Source organism: Boleophthalmus pectinirostris, unplaced genomic scaffold (assembly GCF_026225935.1).
Source record: "Boleophthalmus pectinirostris isolate CB_2022bp ecotype Guang Dong unplaced genomic scaffold, ASM2622593v1 HiC_scaffold_4, whole genome shotgun sequence".
NCBI lineage: Eukaryota > Metazoa > Chordata > Actinopteri > Gobiiformes > Gobiidae > Boleophthalmus > Boleophthalmus pectinirostris.
Genome location: NW_026571353.1, coordinates 19,615,980 through 19,633,920, shown reverse-complemented (window position 1 = coordinate 19,633,920; position 17,941 = coordinate 19,615,980). Strand labels below are relative to the sequence as shown.

Here is a 17,941-nt window from a genome sequence, read left to right as displayed (position 1 = left end):
TTTGTTCCCAGCTTGCCGACGAGAGCTGCGGCCATTCACTTGGGAAAGGTTAATGCTGAGGGTCAAGTGATTTCACACCCACACTAGGCTCCTCCGTGTCACCACACCAGCCACGCCTCCAGCCGCCATGACACTAGCGCTCTGATTTATGGGTTGTGAGCGGCTGATAGAATGGAGCTGAGGGGGGCAGTGTTGTCTTATGATAATGCTGTCCCTCTGTACTTCCACAAATGAAGCAAGCACAAGGCGAGAAGCAAGAAGAGAGCCCATTTTTTTACCATTTTGGTTGGACACACTCTCTTTGTTTCAGCCAACTGGCACAACGGGTTGTGTTCTTTACTGTAGTGATAGGGGAAAATATGCACCTCTCCTATGGAATAAAAACATAATACACATGTGTGTACAATTGAGAATTTGACAAGCATTTGTGCTTAACTAATTAACAAAAAAGTAAAAATTTGATGCTTGCCAATGAAAAAGCATGTGGCAAAGTGAATATCCTATTTGAATTCTCAGTGTCTGTGAGGATAAATCTATGCAATGGGGACGGCGTAGTTAAGAAGGCATCCACACAAGAAGAATTAACATGAGGACTTATCTCTCTCAGGCCATTATTTAAACCCTACTATTCTAAACACACCACCCCTCCAATGCGAAGGACAATAAATAATCCGTCCAAATAAAATCTATTTCCTGCAAATTCTCCCGGATACAGCCCATCATTATCAGGAGGAGGGGACAGACAGCAATTAATAACACAGCCACTCGTCTCTCAAAGAGCATCCATCTTATTTTCATTAGGTCTATTGCCGTGTGCATACGTGTGCACTTATGGTAAAGTTGGTGTGGATTTCTGCATTTGAGCTGCATGTTTTATGTTTCTGATGCATTGCCTTTTAAAGCAGTTTGGCACCAAAGATCTGGCTACCGTTTGAGGTCATTTTTTGTGATCCCATCTTTAATTTGACTAATGTCTTATTAACGCATCAACACAACCACCTTTGATTCACTTGCCCAGCTCTTAAGCATTTTCTTTATCTCATGTTTAGAGGCAGTATTCCCGCTCCAAAAGGGCATTTGCACTAGCATTAGCATCCACTGGGTCTCTGGGGTTGACAATAGCAATTAGCTTCAATGACGGAGCGATATGAGGGACTGCTGATTGACAGTTGCCCCCAGAGAAGGGGCTGACTGAGGTGACAGCTGGGCTCTTCACTCTCCCTGGCTGCCCCAGGCTCTGGCCCTGTATCATCCCCAGCGCCAGCCAAACCTTTCCCTGCACACACTCTCATGTCTAGTTACATCCTGCACAGAAGCCAAGCCCTTCCCTATAGACAAACTAATGTGTGATAACATAGCCCTAATCACTGACTATTTACTTTTAAAATATTTTAGCAGACAATACAAAATGTAAACAGCCTCATCTTTACGAACAAATAGAACACTACAGCTAATTTTACTGTGTGATTAAGATACATTAGCTCCTCTGGGCTCATTGCATTTGACATGCAAAATGTACAGCATGGATCAACATACAGCAGCATGTTATATAGTGTCCAAATAGCATTAATGAAGCTGATAATGTTGAAGTTTTGTATAAATCATGTGGCACAGGGGACGTAGCGCTGGTATTTGGGTCTCCTCTCATCACTGTGTGTGAATATTCCTCCCTGCACAGCACTGCTGCTGGTTTGGTAACCCGTTGTAGTCAAACAACCAGTGCAGCAGCTCTGACACTTCAGTGAGTGTTTCTTTGGCGGAAGCCTGAGGAAATGAAGCGCTCCATGTGCATTGATCCCCTACACTACACTGTGCATCAGGGAGACTTTGTTTTCACTGCCTAACAGAAACACAGCTCCATCAATACCGTACAGTAGTCCCCAGCACAAGTTCCTCTCTGCACACTGTGGCATCCCAGGAGGCCTGTGATACACTCCAATAACTGTACACAACTGTACAGAAAGAGAATACAATATGTTTGTGTGTGTTGTTGTGATGTGTTTGTCAAAACGCTGAAGGGGCCCTGGGATGGCAACAGCAATTTAAGCCATATAAAAGACATATTGGCAACAATGCTTTGTGAATGATGTATTATGTAATGTGTCCCAGGAGTAAATCTCTTCTACTTCATCTACGTCACTTTTTCTTTCCTTCCATCTTCTGGGCTGTTCTTCATTTCATCTTTATCTTCTCGACTCATGTGTGGGTGTCTTGTGAAAGGGCTTTTAAGGCTCACTTCCACATGCATCAAAATAAGTGCCAATACACAAATCACTGTACTAAATGGCATCAAGGTCACATCCATCTAACAGCAACAATGCTGACTGGTTTCACTAGAGTCTATTAGCTGAGGGCTGCATCGGGCCGGCTCTGGGCCAGGACCTGTGTGTGTAGCAGGGGAAGAGACCTCCATCAACACTGATAGAGCCCTACACTCTTATTTATGAGCCCTTGTGTACCACATTCAGCAGTCACGCAGTACTGACACCATGACAGAAGGAGAAAAAAGAAGTACTATAGCATTTCCTACCAAAAAAAACAATAATACAAAAACATGTGAATACAAATGACAGCTCTTCATGTTTCTCTGTTATAAAATACTAAAAATATATACATTCACTCATTCCCAAAATAACCTCATAATAATAATAAAAAATTATGTATATGTGCCTTATATTTAAAATGTTCACTTTACACACACCCTTTAAGTCTACTATCCAATTACAGCTATTGGATGAAATCCGCCAGTTGGCCATCTTCATTCTCGGCAGCCGACCCAGTGGGAGCTCTAACTCTGACGCCACAGAGAATTTCCAAGCCCCTGCTTGCTCATAACCAGATATACATTAAATGGTATTAATAGCAGACTAATTTAACGGATCAATTCATTGCATTCAAGTGGCGTGAACAAAGGGACACACAAATGTACACAAAAGGGGACAAGGTATTTGATGGGAGAATGAGCTATGGTGAGATGGGGGAAGATATTTCTGTGTGAGAGAGGTGTAAGTGGAAAAAAAAAAGCACCTTATTAAATGACAAGCTTTTCCTGGTTTGTGCTAATTAATTGCACACTGCCGTTGACTGCTAATTTGCTGGGAAAAATGCACCCCAAAAGCGAAAAAAGGGGGCTCCTGCTTGAACTTTGCCTCAGAAGCACCTAATTCATCGGTGACTGCAGCTGTGTCCCTCTTCTGGACTGCAACACTATTAAATTAGAGCGCCCGGGCCATCAATTTAATAAGCGCTGGAGCAGATCATTTGAATAAGGACAGTATTAGTATTCTAGCTGAGCACAACTAAGAGCAGCTGACCTTTTTCACCGCCGAGGAGATCCTTGAACACATCCAGCTGAATCAGAGAATGCAGTAATAAGGCCGTCAATGTTTAACAGTGTCAAAGGAAGTTTTTTTTTTTTTTTTTTAAAGATCTTCAGCAAGTCAACCCCAATCCCCTCTGATTGTGTGGTGGGGGATATTGACAAAAATGTGTATTTCATGAATTTTCCTGATAACAATTATCAGATCACATTTATGGAATTTTAAGTATCTCAGTTGAGGTTCAAGGATTGTACAAAATGTGAATGGACTGTAAATTTAAGCAATAAAGTCATCATTTACTCTTCTTTACTCTTAAAAGAATAAAATGTAAGTTTCTGTTGTACTTTTCTATTCTTAATTTATTACCTTGTATGTATATATATTGCCCATAGTATCACAGTTTAGAATTTGAGAACTTTAAAAAATAATTGTGTGTGTGTGTGTGTGTGTGTGCGCATACATACAGGAAATGATTTAATGGGCATACTTCAAGGCAATTTGTGAACAGAACTACCAGGATACAAAATTGATTTATATACAAGCTGGATGTGGAATTGATCAGCGAACATCAAAATTCTCTGTGAACTCCTACATAACAAATCAGATGGTGACCTTTGGCTTCGACATCTTAAGCTTGTGATGCACAGCTGCAGGACGGGCTCTTCAGCAGCACTCCCAACATACTGTAGGTGTTTCCAGTCGCACGAGGAGGAAGTGGCAGGATGGTGAAACATTAGTAGTAGTAATGCATGGGGCTGTGAGATAGATCACCTGCATTGACAGTTATGGCTGCTGTCAGAGCGTGCACACAGAGATTTAACTAGCCTTTTTGTCTGTGCGCAATAAACACAGCGCAGAAGGTTAAATGCTCACTACATTCAGATTGACTGCTCAAAGACAAATTAAGAGCATCAGATTATAGAAAAATGCCTCCAGTGTTTTTGGTAAATAAAAAATCCTATTACAAAGTATTCACATTGTACAGTGAGCTTAATGGCGAAACATAAATGCCTGTATAGTCTACAAGTATCTCATTCACTCTCCACGCAGCACTTAAATGCTCAAGACAAGAGAGATCCATAATTAATAGCTGTTGGGGCTGGTGGGAGGCTAGGAGATATATGTTTGGCCAGGGAAATAGCCGCTCTGTGTTTTATGGCGCTGGTTGCAATGTTGATGAATATTTGCCGTTTCGGAATCATAGCTTAATGTCAGCCCACAATTTGTTGCAATTAGTCGGTTGATTTATAGGAATGCCGGGGCCAAGTGCATGGTAACAATTAACACGGCTTTCTCTGGGCTTTTTATTAATGGGGTGTCGTAGTAGAAGAAGGTTTCAACCAGCAGCGTACATCTGCAAACCCCACCGTGTGTGCCGCACTTACAAACAGGACAAAGTCACCAAGAGCACTGGGCCACTCAAGCCTTTTCTGAAAAGTATTACAAATTCACTGTTAATAAATGTATCAATCATAAAAGGCCAGTGGTGGAAGAAGTACTCATTTAAGTAAAAGTACATATAGTGAAGCAAAAAAAAAGTTAAAAAGTAAAAGTAAAAGTATTGCATGAAGAATCTACTTAAGTAAAAGTATTTAAGAGTAAAAAATATGCTGCGCAGATTTTGGATCTAATAAAGCTTGCAGTGACTTTAATAAAGAATTGTGCTGAATTGAATAAATGTTTTCTAGATATTTTTATTTGTATATTTTTGTTTGCTGAAACTATGAACATGTTAAAAAATAAGTCCCTCAACCTTTTCAGCAGATCTCACACAATAATATAAAAAAAATTTATGTTTCAGTCCAGTTCATAAACATAGTGTTGTAGAGATACTTGCTCTCAAATGTAGTGAAGTAAAAATAAAAAGTATCAATTTTAAAATGTACTCAAGTAAAGTACAGATACTTAAAATGTATACTTTTAGGTATTTTAGGTAGTACAGTACTTTAAAAGGCTAACCTGTGTATAATGTTGAATTACTCACTCAGATAGAAAAATACCAGTAAGAGAGTAATAAGTCTGCATCAATAGTTGTCTAGTAAGCATCAAAGAGACCAAACTTATCCAATTCAAATGAGAAAAACTTTAATAAATCCCTGAGGAGAATTTTGCAGTCTCAGTTTGAGTCTTCATAAACAATATCACATATGCATTTGTTGGCTTAGTTAAATAGTAATCAATTTGAATTCAAAACTATGCATCACCAAAATAGAAATACTATTTTTATAAGCATGTGGCTACTTTTTCATAGCTGTAAGGAACCAAACAGCTGTTCTGTCTGGCAATAACAGGGTTCAAGTGGAGCGTTGTGCCCCTAAACGGCTAATAAACGGCACAAAATGAGCCTGCAATTAAATTTATACACTTGATTGCACTGCTGTCATGTCCACTACAGGCTTATCGAACACCTGGGATCTATTTCCTAATAGAACCTTGGGGAGAGTTGGAATGAGAGAAGGAGGGGAACTAATGAACAAAGCAATCTTTTTGTCTGTGTTTTGGACCACTTTTCAGACATTTAAGGACTATCGTGACAGGCTTGTTGTTACAAAATTATTGTGGTCTTAATTGAAAAGTATAAAACAAAGTCTCTTGGTAGCGTTCATAAATATAAAAATGCCAGTAAACTTACAATATTGTCAGTACGGCATTAGCAAATGAAGTTAAATGATAATAAAGGTGTTTACATTTCCTTACTTTAGGAGAAAATATACATGTTGGAAACCACAGACAGTATGGCAGTATTCCAAAACATACTCCGTTAGTGTTCAGTTACCAGAAATGTAATAGGATGGAGGAGATTTCTCCCAGTACTTCTAATTGCTAATTACAAGCAGTAATTTCATGGAACTCAGCCCAAAAGTCACATAGTTACACTGCATCTGACCACTGCACAGTTTCACAAAGTATGTGGCAGGTGGCCAGTAATCATTTTGCTAACCCTGTTTTAATTGTGGGAGGGTCATTTGAAATGCCCAGTAGCAATGCATCAGGCAATGAACTGCAACAGATCTGAGGGCAGCTGTCCCATCAAAGAAAGGTACCAAGGCAGCCCCACATAAAACACAGAAAAGCACATGTATGTCATCTACAGTAAAAACCATTACAAAAGACACCAAAAGAAGCCAAGACATTTACAGGCACGTTTATATAGTCATCAAAATAATCCACCAAAAATATCAAATGATTCATTTTTGTCATTATCGCTTGGCCCTTCATTTGGCTGTAAAAGCAAAAGATAGTCTGATAAATAACACTGCTTGTTGTGTGACTGACAAGTTGCAGTGTTTGACTCTTATACTTACCTGTGAGAAGGCATATATTTGTTAAACCAAAGCAGTCCCCACAGATGCTTAGAGAGAAGACACATGAAGAAACCTGCCTGCTCGCACACACACCATCTGTACGTAGTTAAAGCGTATGCACACAGATGGTAGCCCAACACTCCCAAAGTTGCTCCGTCCCTGTGTCTAACCTTACAAAGCAAACTAATTAACAGTAAAATGCAACAAAAATGAGGGAGCCCTTTGAACAAGTTTGCAAAGGCTCTAATGAGGAGAAAGTGGGAAGAAAATCATCATTGATATCATATAATTCCAGAGGGCAAATATTAAATAAGTACTTATGACCACTACCATTCAAGTCAATACCAGCATTGTGCAGATCACGAGACAGATTTATGAAAACAAAAGATAAACATTTAATTTGTATCTTTAAGACAGTACATTAAAGCCTGTGGAAGTCTGCCCACAAGTTTTCATATATTTAGACCTCAACCACTCATATGTCTAGTGGTGCGCGGATAAAATTGGCTAAAAAAAAAGGGGGACAATTCCTTGGAAAGTTAATTAGCAGGAAAAAGAAGTAGGAAAAAAAAAAACAGGAAACGAGAAATGACCCAGCTGCCAAAAGTAATAACGACTGTATTATTTATTTCATTATTCATTTATGGATGTGTTCAGACAGAATTAATAATAGAAATCCCGGAGAGAATGTGTTTGTATAGAAACGCATTATGAGCAGGCCAAGTCCAGTGGCACACTTAGTTAACATGCACAGACGTTCTGCCCCTGACAAATAACATATCGAGTTGAGCCCTAGATTTAGTTGCGCTCCCCAACTGCTTCTTTTTTTCAGTTGTGTTTTACTTAATTGTTTCAGTCAGTGCTAAGCTTTATTCAAAGTGCTACTCCCTCCTGCCCTCAAAATATTTCAAAAAAAGCCAACGCAATAAAGCAGCAGTCATCCGTGGCCAACTGTATTGCAAAATTACAATGGCCTATTAACACTTGTATGCTTTGTTTCATAATAAAGTGTCCATGTTGCCATAAGACGTACAGTAACACAGCACAGAATCAATTAGAAGTCCCCAGTGTAGGCGAGAGTGGAGTTTGGGCTGTTCCATTACACATTTCTTCTTTTGCTCCAAACATTACGGTGCATGATATTCCCTGATCTGGCCTGTGTTTGCGTTTTCTCACTGTTTACTGCAACACTTCCAGGCCAACTCATATTTGATTTTCCCTGCTGAGATTCCAAGCTTGCTCCCAACACTCAGGAGAAAATGAGGCCGGAAAAAGAGTAGTGGCGAATCCTTCAAGGCTGTCCAAAGATCGTGATTACAAAAGCAGATTTTATTTTCACTTCCAACACCGGCATCTCTGATAAAAAGCATATCAAAGGCAACCGGGAAGACTGGCTTTTCTCCTGGCATATTATTTTTCACTTATCAAATGTGTTTCCCTCACCAGCCACCCAACCGCAACCGACCCACCCAATTCTTGGCCTTACTATATTAAGGAAAATTGAGAACGGCTGGCAAGGGACACACTCATCTCATTGGACCAATGTCCAGTTCTTTAGAAGACAGGGCAACGTTTAGGAATGTGCAAAAAGCAATAAGGTGGTAAAGGGAAAAAAAATGTATGAGGAAGTAAAGAAAGAAATCATCTAATAATATTTAAAAACAATGAGATAAGAACTACAGCCATGTGTGAGAGCAGAGTTTCTTCCATTAGCCACACATAGCAGTTTCTTTCTTTGGCAGCACCAGGGCCATGTGTGAATAATCACAGAGGGCCTAAGAGGTGCCCTACTACAGGCGGGATGCAAGGGCACACAAGGGAGGTGCAGGTTGGGAGAGTTGGGAATGGGCAGGAGGTGGTGGGAGGGATGTGTTGTAAATGTTAACACGTTGAGGATTTGGATATCCTCACAAGCTTGTCTCATTAGTGGCTAATTGGCAAGGTTTCCCTCCTCCTTTTGTTCTGAATACCGTTTGTCTTTTTGGGGGGCTGGGGCCAGAGAGAGGTGGAAGACAAGAGGTAAGCTCCATATTTCAAGTGCGGTACGCTTCGCTGAGTGAGTGTTAAATCCATAATATACTAACATAAACAGTTCTGTCCTGTTATTAACCTTAAAAAGCCAAAGAGTGCTAAACTGAAAGCACAGCCTGCCCAATTAAATTAAAGGTTGGGGGTCACAAAAGAAAGAGACCAAGGGGTTATTTTCCCCCAGTTTTCTGCTCCCTCACCTTTTCCAAATGGGAAATTGTAGAAAAAGCAACAACACAGCTAAACGGCAAATTATTACCAAAGCTGAGCTCAGGACTGTGCTAGAGCAGAAATATTGAAGTTGTCATACAGAGGGATGGCCCAAGCATTCCCAGAATTATTATGTGTATTGCGCTCCTTGACAGACATTAAAGAAGACAATGAAACACATGAGAAACACTGAATTGTTCATGGGCTCAGATGGCTCCACAGAAGAAGGAAAAAGGAAAGAAAAAATGTGAAAATTGCCCACATATAAGCAGCCATATTTTTGACAGCTCAAGTGAATTATACATTCACTAAAGTGGCCACTTGCATCTGCCTGACCTTGGTCCTAAAAGCAAAATATGTCTATGGAAGTGTACTATAAACACTAAAGTAATATAAAGTTCATTAATTATTATAATTATTATTATTACTGTATTTATTGTAACATTACTGGCAGTTTTATAAAATACAACACAATTAAAAAAACATGTGTTTTAAGATACAAAACACACAAAACATGTGTTCTTATACATTGTTATGAATAAAATAGTAGTTTCCATTAAAGAACATGTTTTAAAATACATTTTAATCTCGAAATGTAATTATTTGCACAATGCTCAGTATAAAAAACTAAAAAGGTTTTTCAATAAAGCTTGGAAAAACTTTATTAAAACATTATTCTTTTTTTTCTGTTGCTTAAAGGCCTTTGTTTTTCTTTACTCAATAGATCAAGGGCCTTGATCTAAAGTGGTGCTGGCATAGACTGAAACCATTCTAACTGTTGGGTATAATCAGGAAACTCTGTCTACCCTTCTCACAGCTGCACAGGGCAAACCCAGGCTACAGCTGGAAGGTCATACAGTATGCTTACCGTTTTTTCTAAAATAAATTTATAAACCTGATGAAAGAACTACAAGTTTTAAAATGTGCTATAGGTGTGAGTGGTGTGTATATAATGCATGCAGCACATAACAGCGTGAATGTGGGCGTCTGGAGGAGAGAGAAGCCTCATCTGTTACTAGCTCAGCCCGACTGGCCCACTGCATGAAGTAGAACGACAGGGTGTCACTGCCGCGACAGTGATGGATGCCCCAAATTCTGTAGGCAACGTGGGCAATTGGACACATTAACAACAGACACCTGCTTTTCCTCATACAAATCTATTAAAAGATAACAACAATGGCGGGCCTGCACTATTAGTAAATTATAGCTCTGTCGGAAAGGCAAGTGTGTGTTTCCCCTGTCCCACCTACCCCCGCAAGAGAGACGCTAGCATTAACATGTTGTTGACATTCTCAGTCTCATAGTGCCACCCTGTGGCAAAACCAGGTTTTTGGGATTTCCTAGCAAGCAGGGATAACAGAAAAGTTTTGTTTGGTAGGAGAAGGATAAATTTAATTAATTGCTATAATAATAACACATTTAATCTATTGCTTTTTATCTTTGGAAAAGTCAATATTTTACACATCTTTGTCTTAGACAAAACACGCTCCACTTATCTGGGCCAAAAGCTCCAAATGTTCACAAATGTTCTCTCACTCTCACACAATTGAGACATAATTCATAGTGACAATTATTATAATTGGTTTATTTTTTTGAGAAGTTGGATATTCATGAACATATTGTCAGCACCCTGGATTGTATCATGAGCTCAGTGGTGTGTTTTATACAGTATACATTTGCAGAAGGTACACTTTGAGGTTGTGTTTGCAAGGAGCCAAGTTAAAGAAAGAACAAGACCAGTAAATACTTTTACAGCAGACAATTTGTCAGCATGTGTAAATGTCTCCAACTCCCAACAGCACTGGAGAAAAATTTACAGTCACTTGGGAAGTGACAATGCACAAAAAAGGAGCACTTTTTACTCTCCCTCATCTCCCTCAGACCACTAAAACGTTCCCATAAATCCAGCCTGGTCCCCACAGATGTCTGCTGTTGTCAGATCATGCCTTGACAATGCTTTCCACCATCATTGTCTTGACAGAAATATGATATGTGAAACTGCAATGTCACATCACTTAACATGATTTAACCTAAGCTAGCCAGCACCATTTTAATCAATCACAACCGTCACCTTTTTCCTGTAATGATGGCACTGGTATAGGATCCCTGTGTTGGGGCGATCTATAAGACTTATCTCTTCTACTGATTTATGACTACTGTCAGCTAATGTACTGGAGGGACCTCCCTTTTCCTGTTGTCATGGTTTCTATCAACTGGCAAATGCTCACAGTACAATTACCTAGTGGAATAATGCAGTAATCCAATCAAAACTCATCAAAGTCTTTTCTGCTTTAATGTATTACTCAAAAAATATATATTTTAGGGAAAACAAAAACTGTTTAATGAAGCATACATTTATTTTTCTAATTGTTAGTGTAATGTTAAGACTGAACAGCCCCAGTCACCACCTTCTATTGGTCTACTCGACGCATTTTTAAAAGAACACAAGTAGGGAAAGTTTAATATTTTCTCACTAACTAGGGGTAAAGATGCAACAATACTCACTCTAATATCAAATCATTCAATACAATCCTCACAATATAATAGGGTACACATATGTGACTCAACATCAGTATCAGTATTGCGACTTATATTGAGATACCGGCTGCTCTCTGAACATAAGCAAGGCCGAGTCTGGTTAGTACTTGGATGTGACGCTGCTGGGAATACCGGGTGCCACAGTGGGGCAACAGTGACTCTAGTGAAAACTGTTGTTGTGTCCTCAGGCAAGACACTTCACCCACACTGCATAGTATGAATGCTGTGTGTGCATTAGTTGATGGTACAGCCTGCCAGCCAAACAGTCTAATAGCTCTCCACCACCGAGTGTGTTGTGAATGAATAATGCACTGTAAAGCAGTGCAGACTGTATTCTTGCATCCCTACTAGAGAGAATAAAATATAATATAATATTGAAAATGGCACCTTCCATACAGCTTTGCAGTGATGTGATGTGATCCTCCTGGAAGCAACTTCACTGGGTCCAGCCTGATGAAAGTGAACTGTGTCAGAGCTTCCCACTTCTCCAGCAGAGAAGAACCATCCAGTTCAGTTTATCAAGATACTCTGTACACAGTGCAAACAAAAATAGGCTAGGTTAAGACAGCAATATATTATTAAATAATATTTCTGTTTTCTTTCCAAATCAACAATGTGTAGTAATTTCCCTCCCTGACATACAATTGCCTTAACATATATTAATGACTAATACACGAATCCAGCTTTTTCAGTTCTGATACCGATTCTTCTCGATTACTCTAGTAAAGTATCTGCTGCTATGCGATGTTAACCTATACCAGTGCAGAAAACCCAAAATCTGCATGAATACAACTGTAGCACCTTTAAATTGTACACAGTTTTATAGATGTTAGATGCAGACCTTCGATTACGTTTACTGCAATTAAGGTAGATAGTCAACATACATCACTATTGTCTTCACATGTTTATTACAATTACTAATTATAACGTGACCCTGCCCAAGACCACACACATCTGCAGGAAAGAGTATGCTCTAAACAAACACTCCCATAAGCAATATTACCAGCACAATTCCATCCGACTGATATTGGAATTTTCTGAAAGAGCAAACCAATAGATAACCTATTACAAAACTATAAGAGATCAATAGCTAATTTCTTTGCATTGATTACCACTTGGACATTTAACATGTGCCCTGTGGCCACAATGTGTGTTCCACAAGCTCAGATCCCCATTGGCCCTCATGAGTATTAAAATTATCGATTCAGACAGAGGACTAAAAATGTCAAGCTGTTCATTAATCTTAATAAAGACTGGACTTGACCAAGGCCGCCTTTCTCCAATACAACCTATCCAGCAAGTGCACACACATGCAGCACGATTAATGAGCTTCTACCAAGGGGCGTGATTCAAGTCTTTGCCATTAAAAGATCAATTGCAAAACCACCATTCTTTTAACATGTGTGTTTACTTATTCACTTCAACAAAGATAGTGTCTAGCTAGTGTGACCAGATGTCCCTATTTACCCAGTTTTGTCCCCTGTCCCTACAGATTTATCCAAAACCAGTGATTTGTCCCAGTTTTATACAAGAAATGCCCCAGGTGTCCCTATTTTTGACCAATTTGATCCCTACCAACAATAATAGGGGCAAAATATTCAAATTTCTTTAGGTAAAATACAGAAAACCGTGCATGCGCTCTTTCCAGTTTTATTTACATCAACCATCCCAACTGGGGTTTGTCCAGCCTATTTGAGAAAAAGAAACACAAAATCAAAAATTCATGTTGGAAACTATCTCGTGATGTGCAGTAAATATTCAGCTATATTTTGGTGGTTGTAATTTACACCACACAATATTATAATGCTGTGTAATATTTAATTATAAAATGCTCTGATGTGTGATAGTATGATATTGGATCACTCTTTATTGTGTGTACATCTTGTTTATGTTTCTTGCTTGTTTCTGTTGAGTAGCAGCGAAACTTGAGTTCAAATTCAGTTAAACTTATACCAATCGTCGATGTAGATATTTTCATTAAGTGTGTTATTTATAAGTAAATCATGTATTTATGAAAGACAAGAAAATGGAAACTTAAAAAGAACTCTAAAAAGGCAGATGATGACAAATCTCTCTTGATGAGACAAGCTAATGCTGCCTTCACGTGGTATGGGAAAGATTAACCTTTCCAACTGTGAAGTGGAAATTACGAGTTTCTTGTGTTCAACTACTTTTGTTATCGCAGTGAGACAACACATCGGACCGTGACCTGTTACTTGGGTTTTCATATTTTATTGCATTGTATTGTTGTTGTTGTATTGTTTTTATATTTTATCATTTATTTTACTTATTTTAATAATAAGCGTAAATGGCGAAGTTAAAATGATGTAAACCACAGCATTATGCAGGCTACACACTAACCAGCTAACAGCAGCAGAAAACGTTTAACAGAATGAAATACTTAGGGTTAGGGTTTAGGGTTGGTTAGTGCTTACCATTCACGACACTTTCGCTGCTCTCCGCCATGATGAAAGGTCAAAGTTTATCTCATCTCGCTAGATCGTGTATCATAAACATCTTCCATCTTTTCAGGGGTAATTACGACGTGAGGTGGTGTTCTTGTGCAATTTTGATGTCGATTTATAGTGATTACGATAATTATTTTAGGACGTGAAGGCACCGTAAGCAGCACGTGTTGGTGTTCCCCTCGCGCTCAGAGGGCCTTTTGAGTTGACCTTTCATTGAGCGCACAGCAGATGGCAGCAAAGACCGACACTCTCCACTGCTGCTCTCAACACGATCACAGGCGTGGTCTTGCCAGTGCTGTGGGCCAACGATTGTCAAGATCATGTTTTCATTTTTCGCTAACTAGCATGCTACTTTCGTTTTTTTTTTAATTTTTTGTTTTCTTGTGGCCTAGTTTTAAAATGCCTTCCCTGAAAAACTTTGCGATAACTTACGATGACTTACACAATTATGGGATCTTTTCGGAGGGCGATACAGTAACGGGAAAGGTTACACTGGAACTAGAAAAACAAACCAAGATCGAAAGCCTCTCCGTAAAACTTAAAGGCGATGTTAAAGTTCATTGGACTGAACAGCATGGGGAAGACTCTCATACCTACAGCGCGAACAGAAGATTGTTTAAGGAGAAGCATTTTCTCATCACTCAAGAGACTAAAGGTACGCGTTGTCTCGTGCTAATTTTAGTCATCTTAGGTGGTCACATCTTATATTAGGTCTGTTGAAAATAAAGATACTTAATAAGTTGTTTATTACTTTTATAGACACCAGACTTCCCGCAGGGGTTCATATTTTCAAATTCAGCATCGGTATACCATTAGGGTAAGTATATAAATTCAGTTACACCTCTTTAATGCAAAAATATTATGAGAAAAATAAATAAATATGCAGGCTATAATATTTTCCATATATATATATATATATATATATATATATATATATATATATATATATATATATATATATATATATATATATATATATATATATATATATATTTTAATTTTTTTAGAAACATGCCATCATCCTTTCGAGGTGGTTCTGGAAAGGTTGTTTACAAACTTGAAGCGAGGTTGTGTAGAAGCTGGAGGTTTGACCGTACAGATGAAAAAGAGATTTGTTTCCGGACAAAGGCATTTCCTAATATTAATCGAATGAATGTGAGTACTGTGTCATTTGGTTACAGTTAATTTGACAGGAAGAAACTATAACACTTCATATTAAACTGCCAAGATTACTAAATTATTTATAAAGCCAGCCAACTCTTTTTGTGCTCTAGTTCCAACAAGTAGGCTCAACAAATAAGGAAGTTGGTATTTTCAATAAAGGAACTGTGCAGATGGATGTTACAGTCGACAGGAGAGGTTATGTCCCAGGTAAGATATTGGTCCTCTATAAAGTTGTCCTGGTTGTCTTGAAGTAAAAGTTATTTTAACTGCAGTAATGTATCCTTCTAGGTGATTCTGTGTTGATAAATGCAAAGATCAACAATTCCTCATCCAAAGATGCAACACCCAAATTCAGCTTCATTCAAGATGTGGAGTATCGAGTAAAGGGAAATACTAAACATGACAAATTAGTAATTTGCAGAGAATACCGAGAGTGTGTTAAACCCCAAACTCTTAAGGAACACACATTTTCATTGACGATTCCTCCCGATACACCCCTGTCCATTCAAAACTGTGACATACTTTCAGTGGAGTACCGCATTAAGGCAAAACCACTAATACTGTTAATTTATTAATTTATTGTATTTGAATATTGAACATGTACTCACATTTATTTTTATTTACAGGCATCCCTGGACATCAGTTTTTCCTTTAACCCAGAGATTGTGTTTCCAGTAGTCCTTTTCTGGGATAGTCCTCATACTGCAGGTGGCGCTATTGGAGGCCCGAGCACCAGTGACTTCCCTGCTCCAGTATCTTTTGTTAGTCCTTATTCTTCAGCTACATCAGCCACTTCTCAATACCCAGCTAGTGCTGCAATGTACGCTGGAGCTCCAAGCATGTGTTCTGTGCCTGAGCAGATAAACGCATATGGATATCCATTTTCTTCATCATCATCAGCCTCTGTTCTTCACCCTCCTCCTCCAGCAACACTTCTTCATCCACCTTCCTCTGGCCAGGCACATTCTCAATTCTCTTCAACGCCACCAACTTACAATACACTGGAAGTAGAAAATGATCACTTTGCCCCACTCCCCTCTGGAGTAAGTGTCCCTTCTGCCCCTATGATGACTGAAAACTTCCTCTCCCAAACAGATGAGGAACCTCCATCATATGAAATCCTCTTCCCCTCATCCAATGGTTCAAATCCTCGTCCAAAGTAATTCAGTGTTGCTGTTGATCAAATTGCTAATATCATATTAACTGTTCTAGCTAGCTAATAAAACAGTAGTAATAGTGTGCAGTTTTACATGTGGCCTAACTACCCAGCCTATCAAGTCTATTTGTTGACTTGATATGCCAGGTTCTTATGACATTATAATATTCTAGGATGTTTATGGGACTGTTACCTGATGATTTCAAAACTTTGGCTACTTTTCAGGTGCAATGGAATTTCAAATCATTCATGTTGGCCTTTGGACAGATTTATTATCTCTACTGCTTTGTAAAATGCTTTAAATTTAAAGCTGCACAGTGATAAGCATACTCTGGTTTACCTCTAGACACCATTTTCATATATAACATATGTTACCAAATTATGTTTACCACAATGTTCTATGCAATGTTTTTTTTGTGTCAAACAACTGTGATATCATACTTGACAATCCTATAGTAGCCATATTATATTGTGTTGTAGGGCAGGTCAGAATTATATGGTGGAATTTGCTGTTTAACTCTGAGATTCAGATTTAGTCAGATTGCCTGGTTTATGACTAAGAGCTAAGAACAATTACTGGGGCTATCAACATGAAACAAGAACAGACATAAAGTGCTAAATCTACCCTGTCATAAATATTTACAGTATAGCTTCAGAAAGTGGTGCTACTATTCAACCCTTAAAGATGTGTTGTCAGTAGAAAGGACCACAAAGATTGTGTTCTGCTTACCTTCATATACTTTTCGCACAAAGTCAGAAGAAATTGTGGTTTGGAGCAGAAGCCAGAAAATAAAAGTGCCCAAACATTATTACAGAATCTTTTGTTTTGGAAAAACATGGAACTACCGGATCTCACTTTACTGATTCAAACATGTTGGATTTCTATGCTTGTTCTGCTCTTGTCTTTTCTGATTGATTGATTGATGTGTATAACTCTGAGTACTGCATATCAGTATATGTTGGCCAAGTTAAACAAGTCTGAAAAAAAAAAATAAAATTTGGACGCCACTTACCTCACGGATGTGGTGGTTGAATCAAATACAATTTATGATATAAAACCAAGCTTAAAGAATAAAATTGGGTAGGTTTGTGGACCAGAGCCTGAATCCTGACAAGTAATAAAAAGCTTAAAAGCTCAACACTCATGTCAGCCTTATAAGTTAGAAAATGTCCCTTAGAGTTAAACAGAAAGTATACTGAAATATGCCATACTGAAAGTATGGCATCAGCAAATTTCCATGTTTTTTTTTTTTTTGTTTTTTTTTTGTTTTTTTACAGATGTTATTTTGGAATAAAAATAAGTGTATTGTTGAATGTAAAACAAATCAGTGCCTTTGTTACCATAAAAATATATATTTTTGTGTACAACATTATACAAGAAAACTGGAATGTTGAGTGTATAATTTTTCAGGTTATTTACTGACTCAAATGAACACACTATTTAGATTTGTTTGATGTGAACCATAGGCTGTGATATAGCAATGCACATATAGACCCAAACCTGTCAAGTATTATAATAAACATCCTTGTCATTTATTGATATTTGTGAATAAAGATTTTTTTCAAGTTTGAAGAGAATTTAAAATCATGACGTTCTAGTACTATGACCTAATCCTAACATGAATCCCACAACAAGACCCTAAAAACAAAAAGGCTTGAAATTTAACTTAAAGATTCCCCTGACCTGACCATGCAATAGGCCCTATGCAGGTTTGCCTAATTTACAGTTAAACTTCCTGTATCCCCATAATG

At 38.4% G+C, this 17,941-nt stretch overlaps 1 protein-coding gene and 1 long non-coding RNA gene across 2 annotated transcripts in view; one reads left to right on the top strand and one right to left on the bottom strand.

Moving 5' to 3' along the window:
* Positions 1–13,975, bottom strand: part of LOC129411208 (uncharacterized) — a 244,771-nt gene extending 230,796 nt beyond the window's left edge. The window contains exons 1-2 of the long non-coding RNA XR_008633188.1: positions 13,837–13,975; positions 11,789–11,929 (exon numbers count right to left, since the gene is read on the bottom strand). This is a non-coding gene — a long non-coding RNA (uncharacterized LOC129411208). The remainder of the gene's footprint in view (positions 1–11,788; positions 11,930–13,836) is intronic.
* A 164-nt stretch (positions 13,976–14,139) lies between these two features.
* On the top strand, positions 14,140–17,729 carry LOC110153787 (arrestin domain-containing protein 3-like). The gene is made up of 6 exons (XM_020917712.2): positions 14,140–14,524; positions 14,629–14,686; positions 14,877–15,024; positions 15,144–15,240; positions 15,322–15,578; positions 15,660–17,729. Exons 1-6 carry the CDS (start codon positions 14,269–14,271, stop codon positions 16,194–16,196), a joined length of 1,353 nt encoding a protein of 450 aa, XP_020773371.1. The 5' UTR covers positions 14,140–14,268; the 3' UTR covers positions 16,197–17,729.
* The last annotated feature ends 212 nt before the right edge of the window (positions 17,730–17,941 follow it).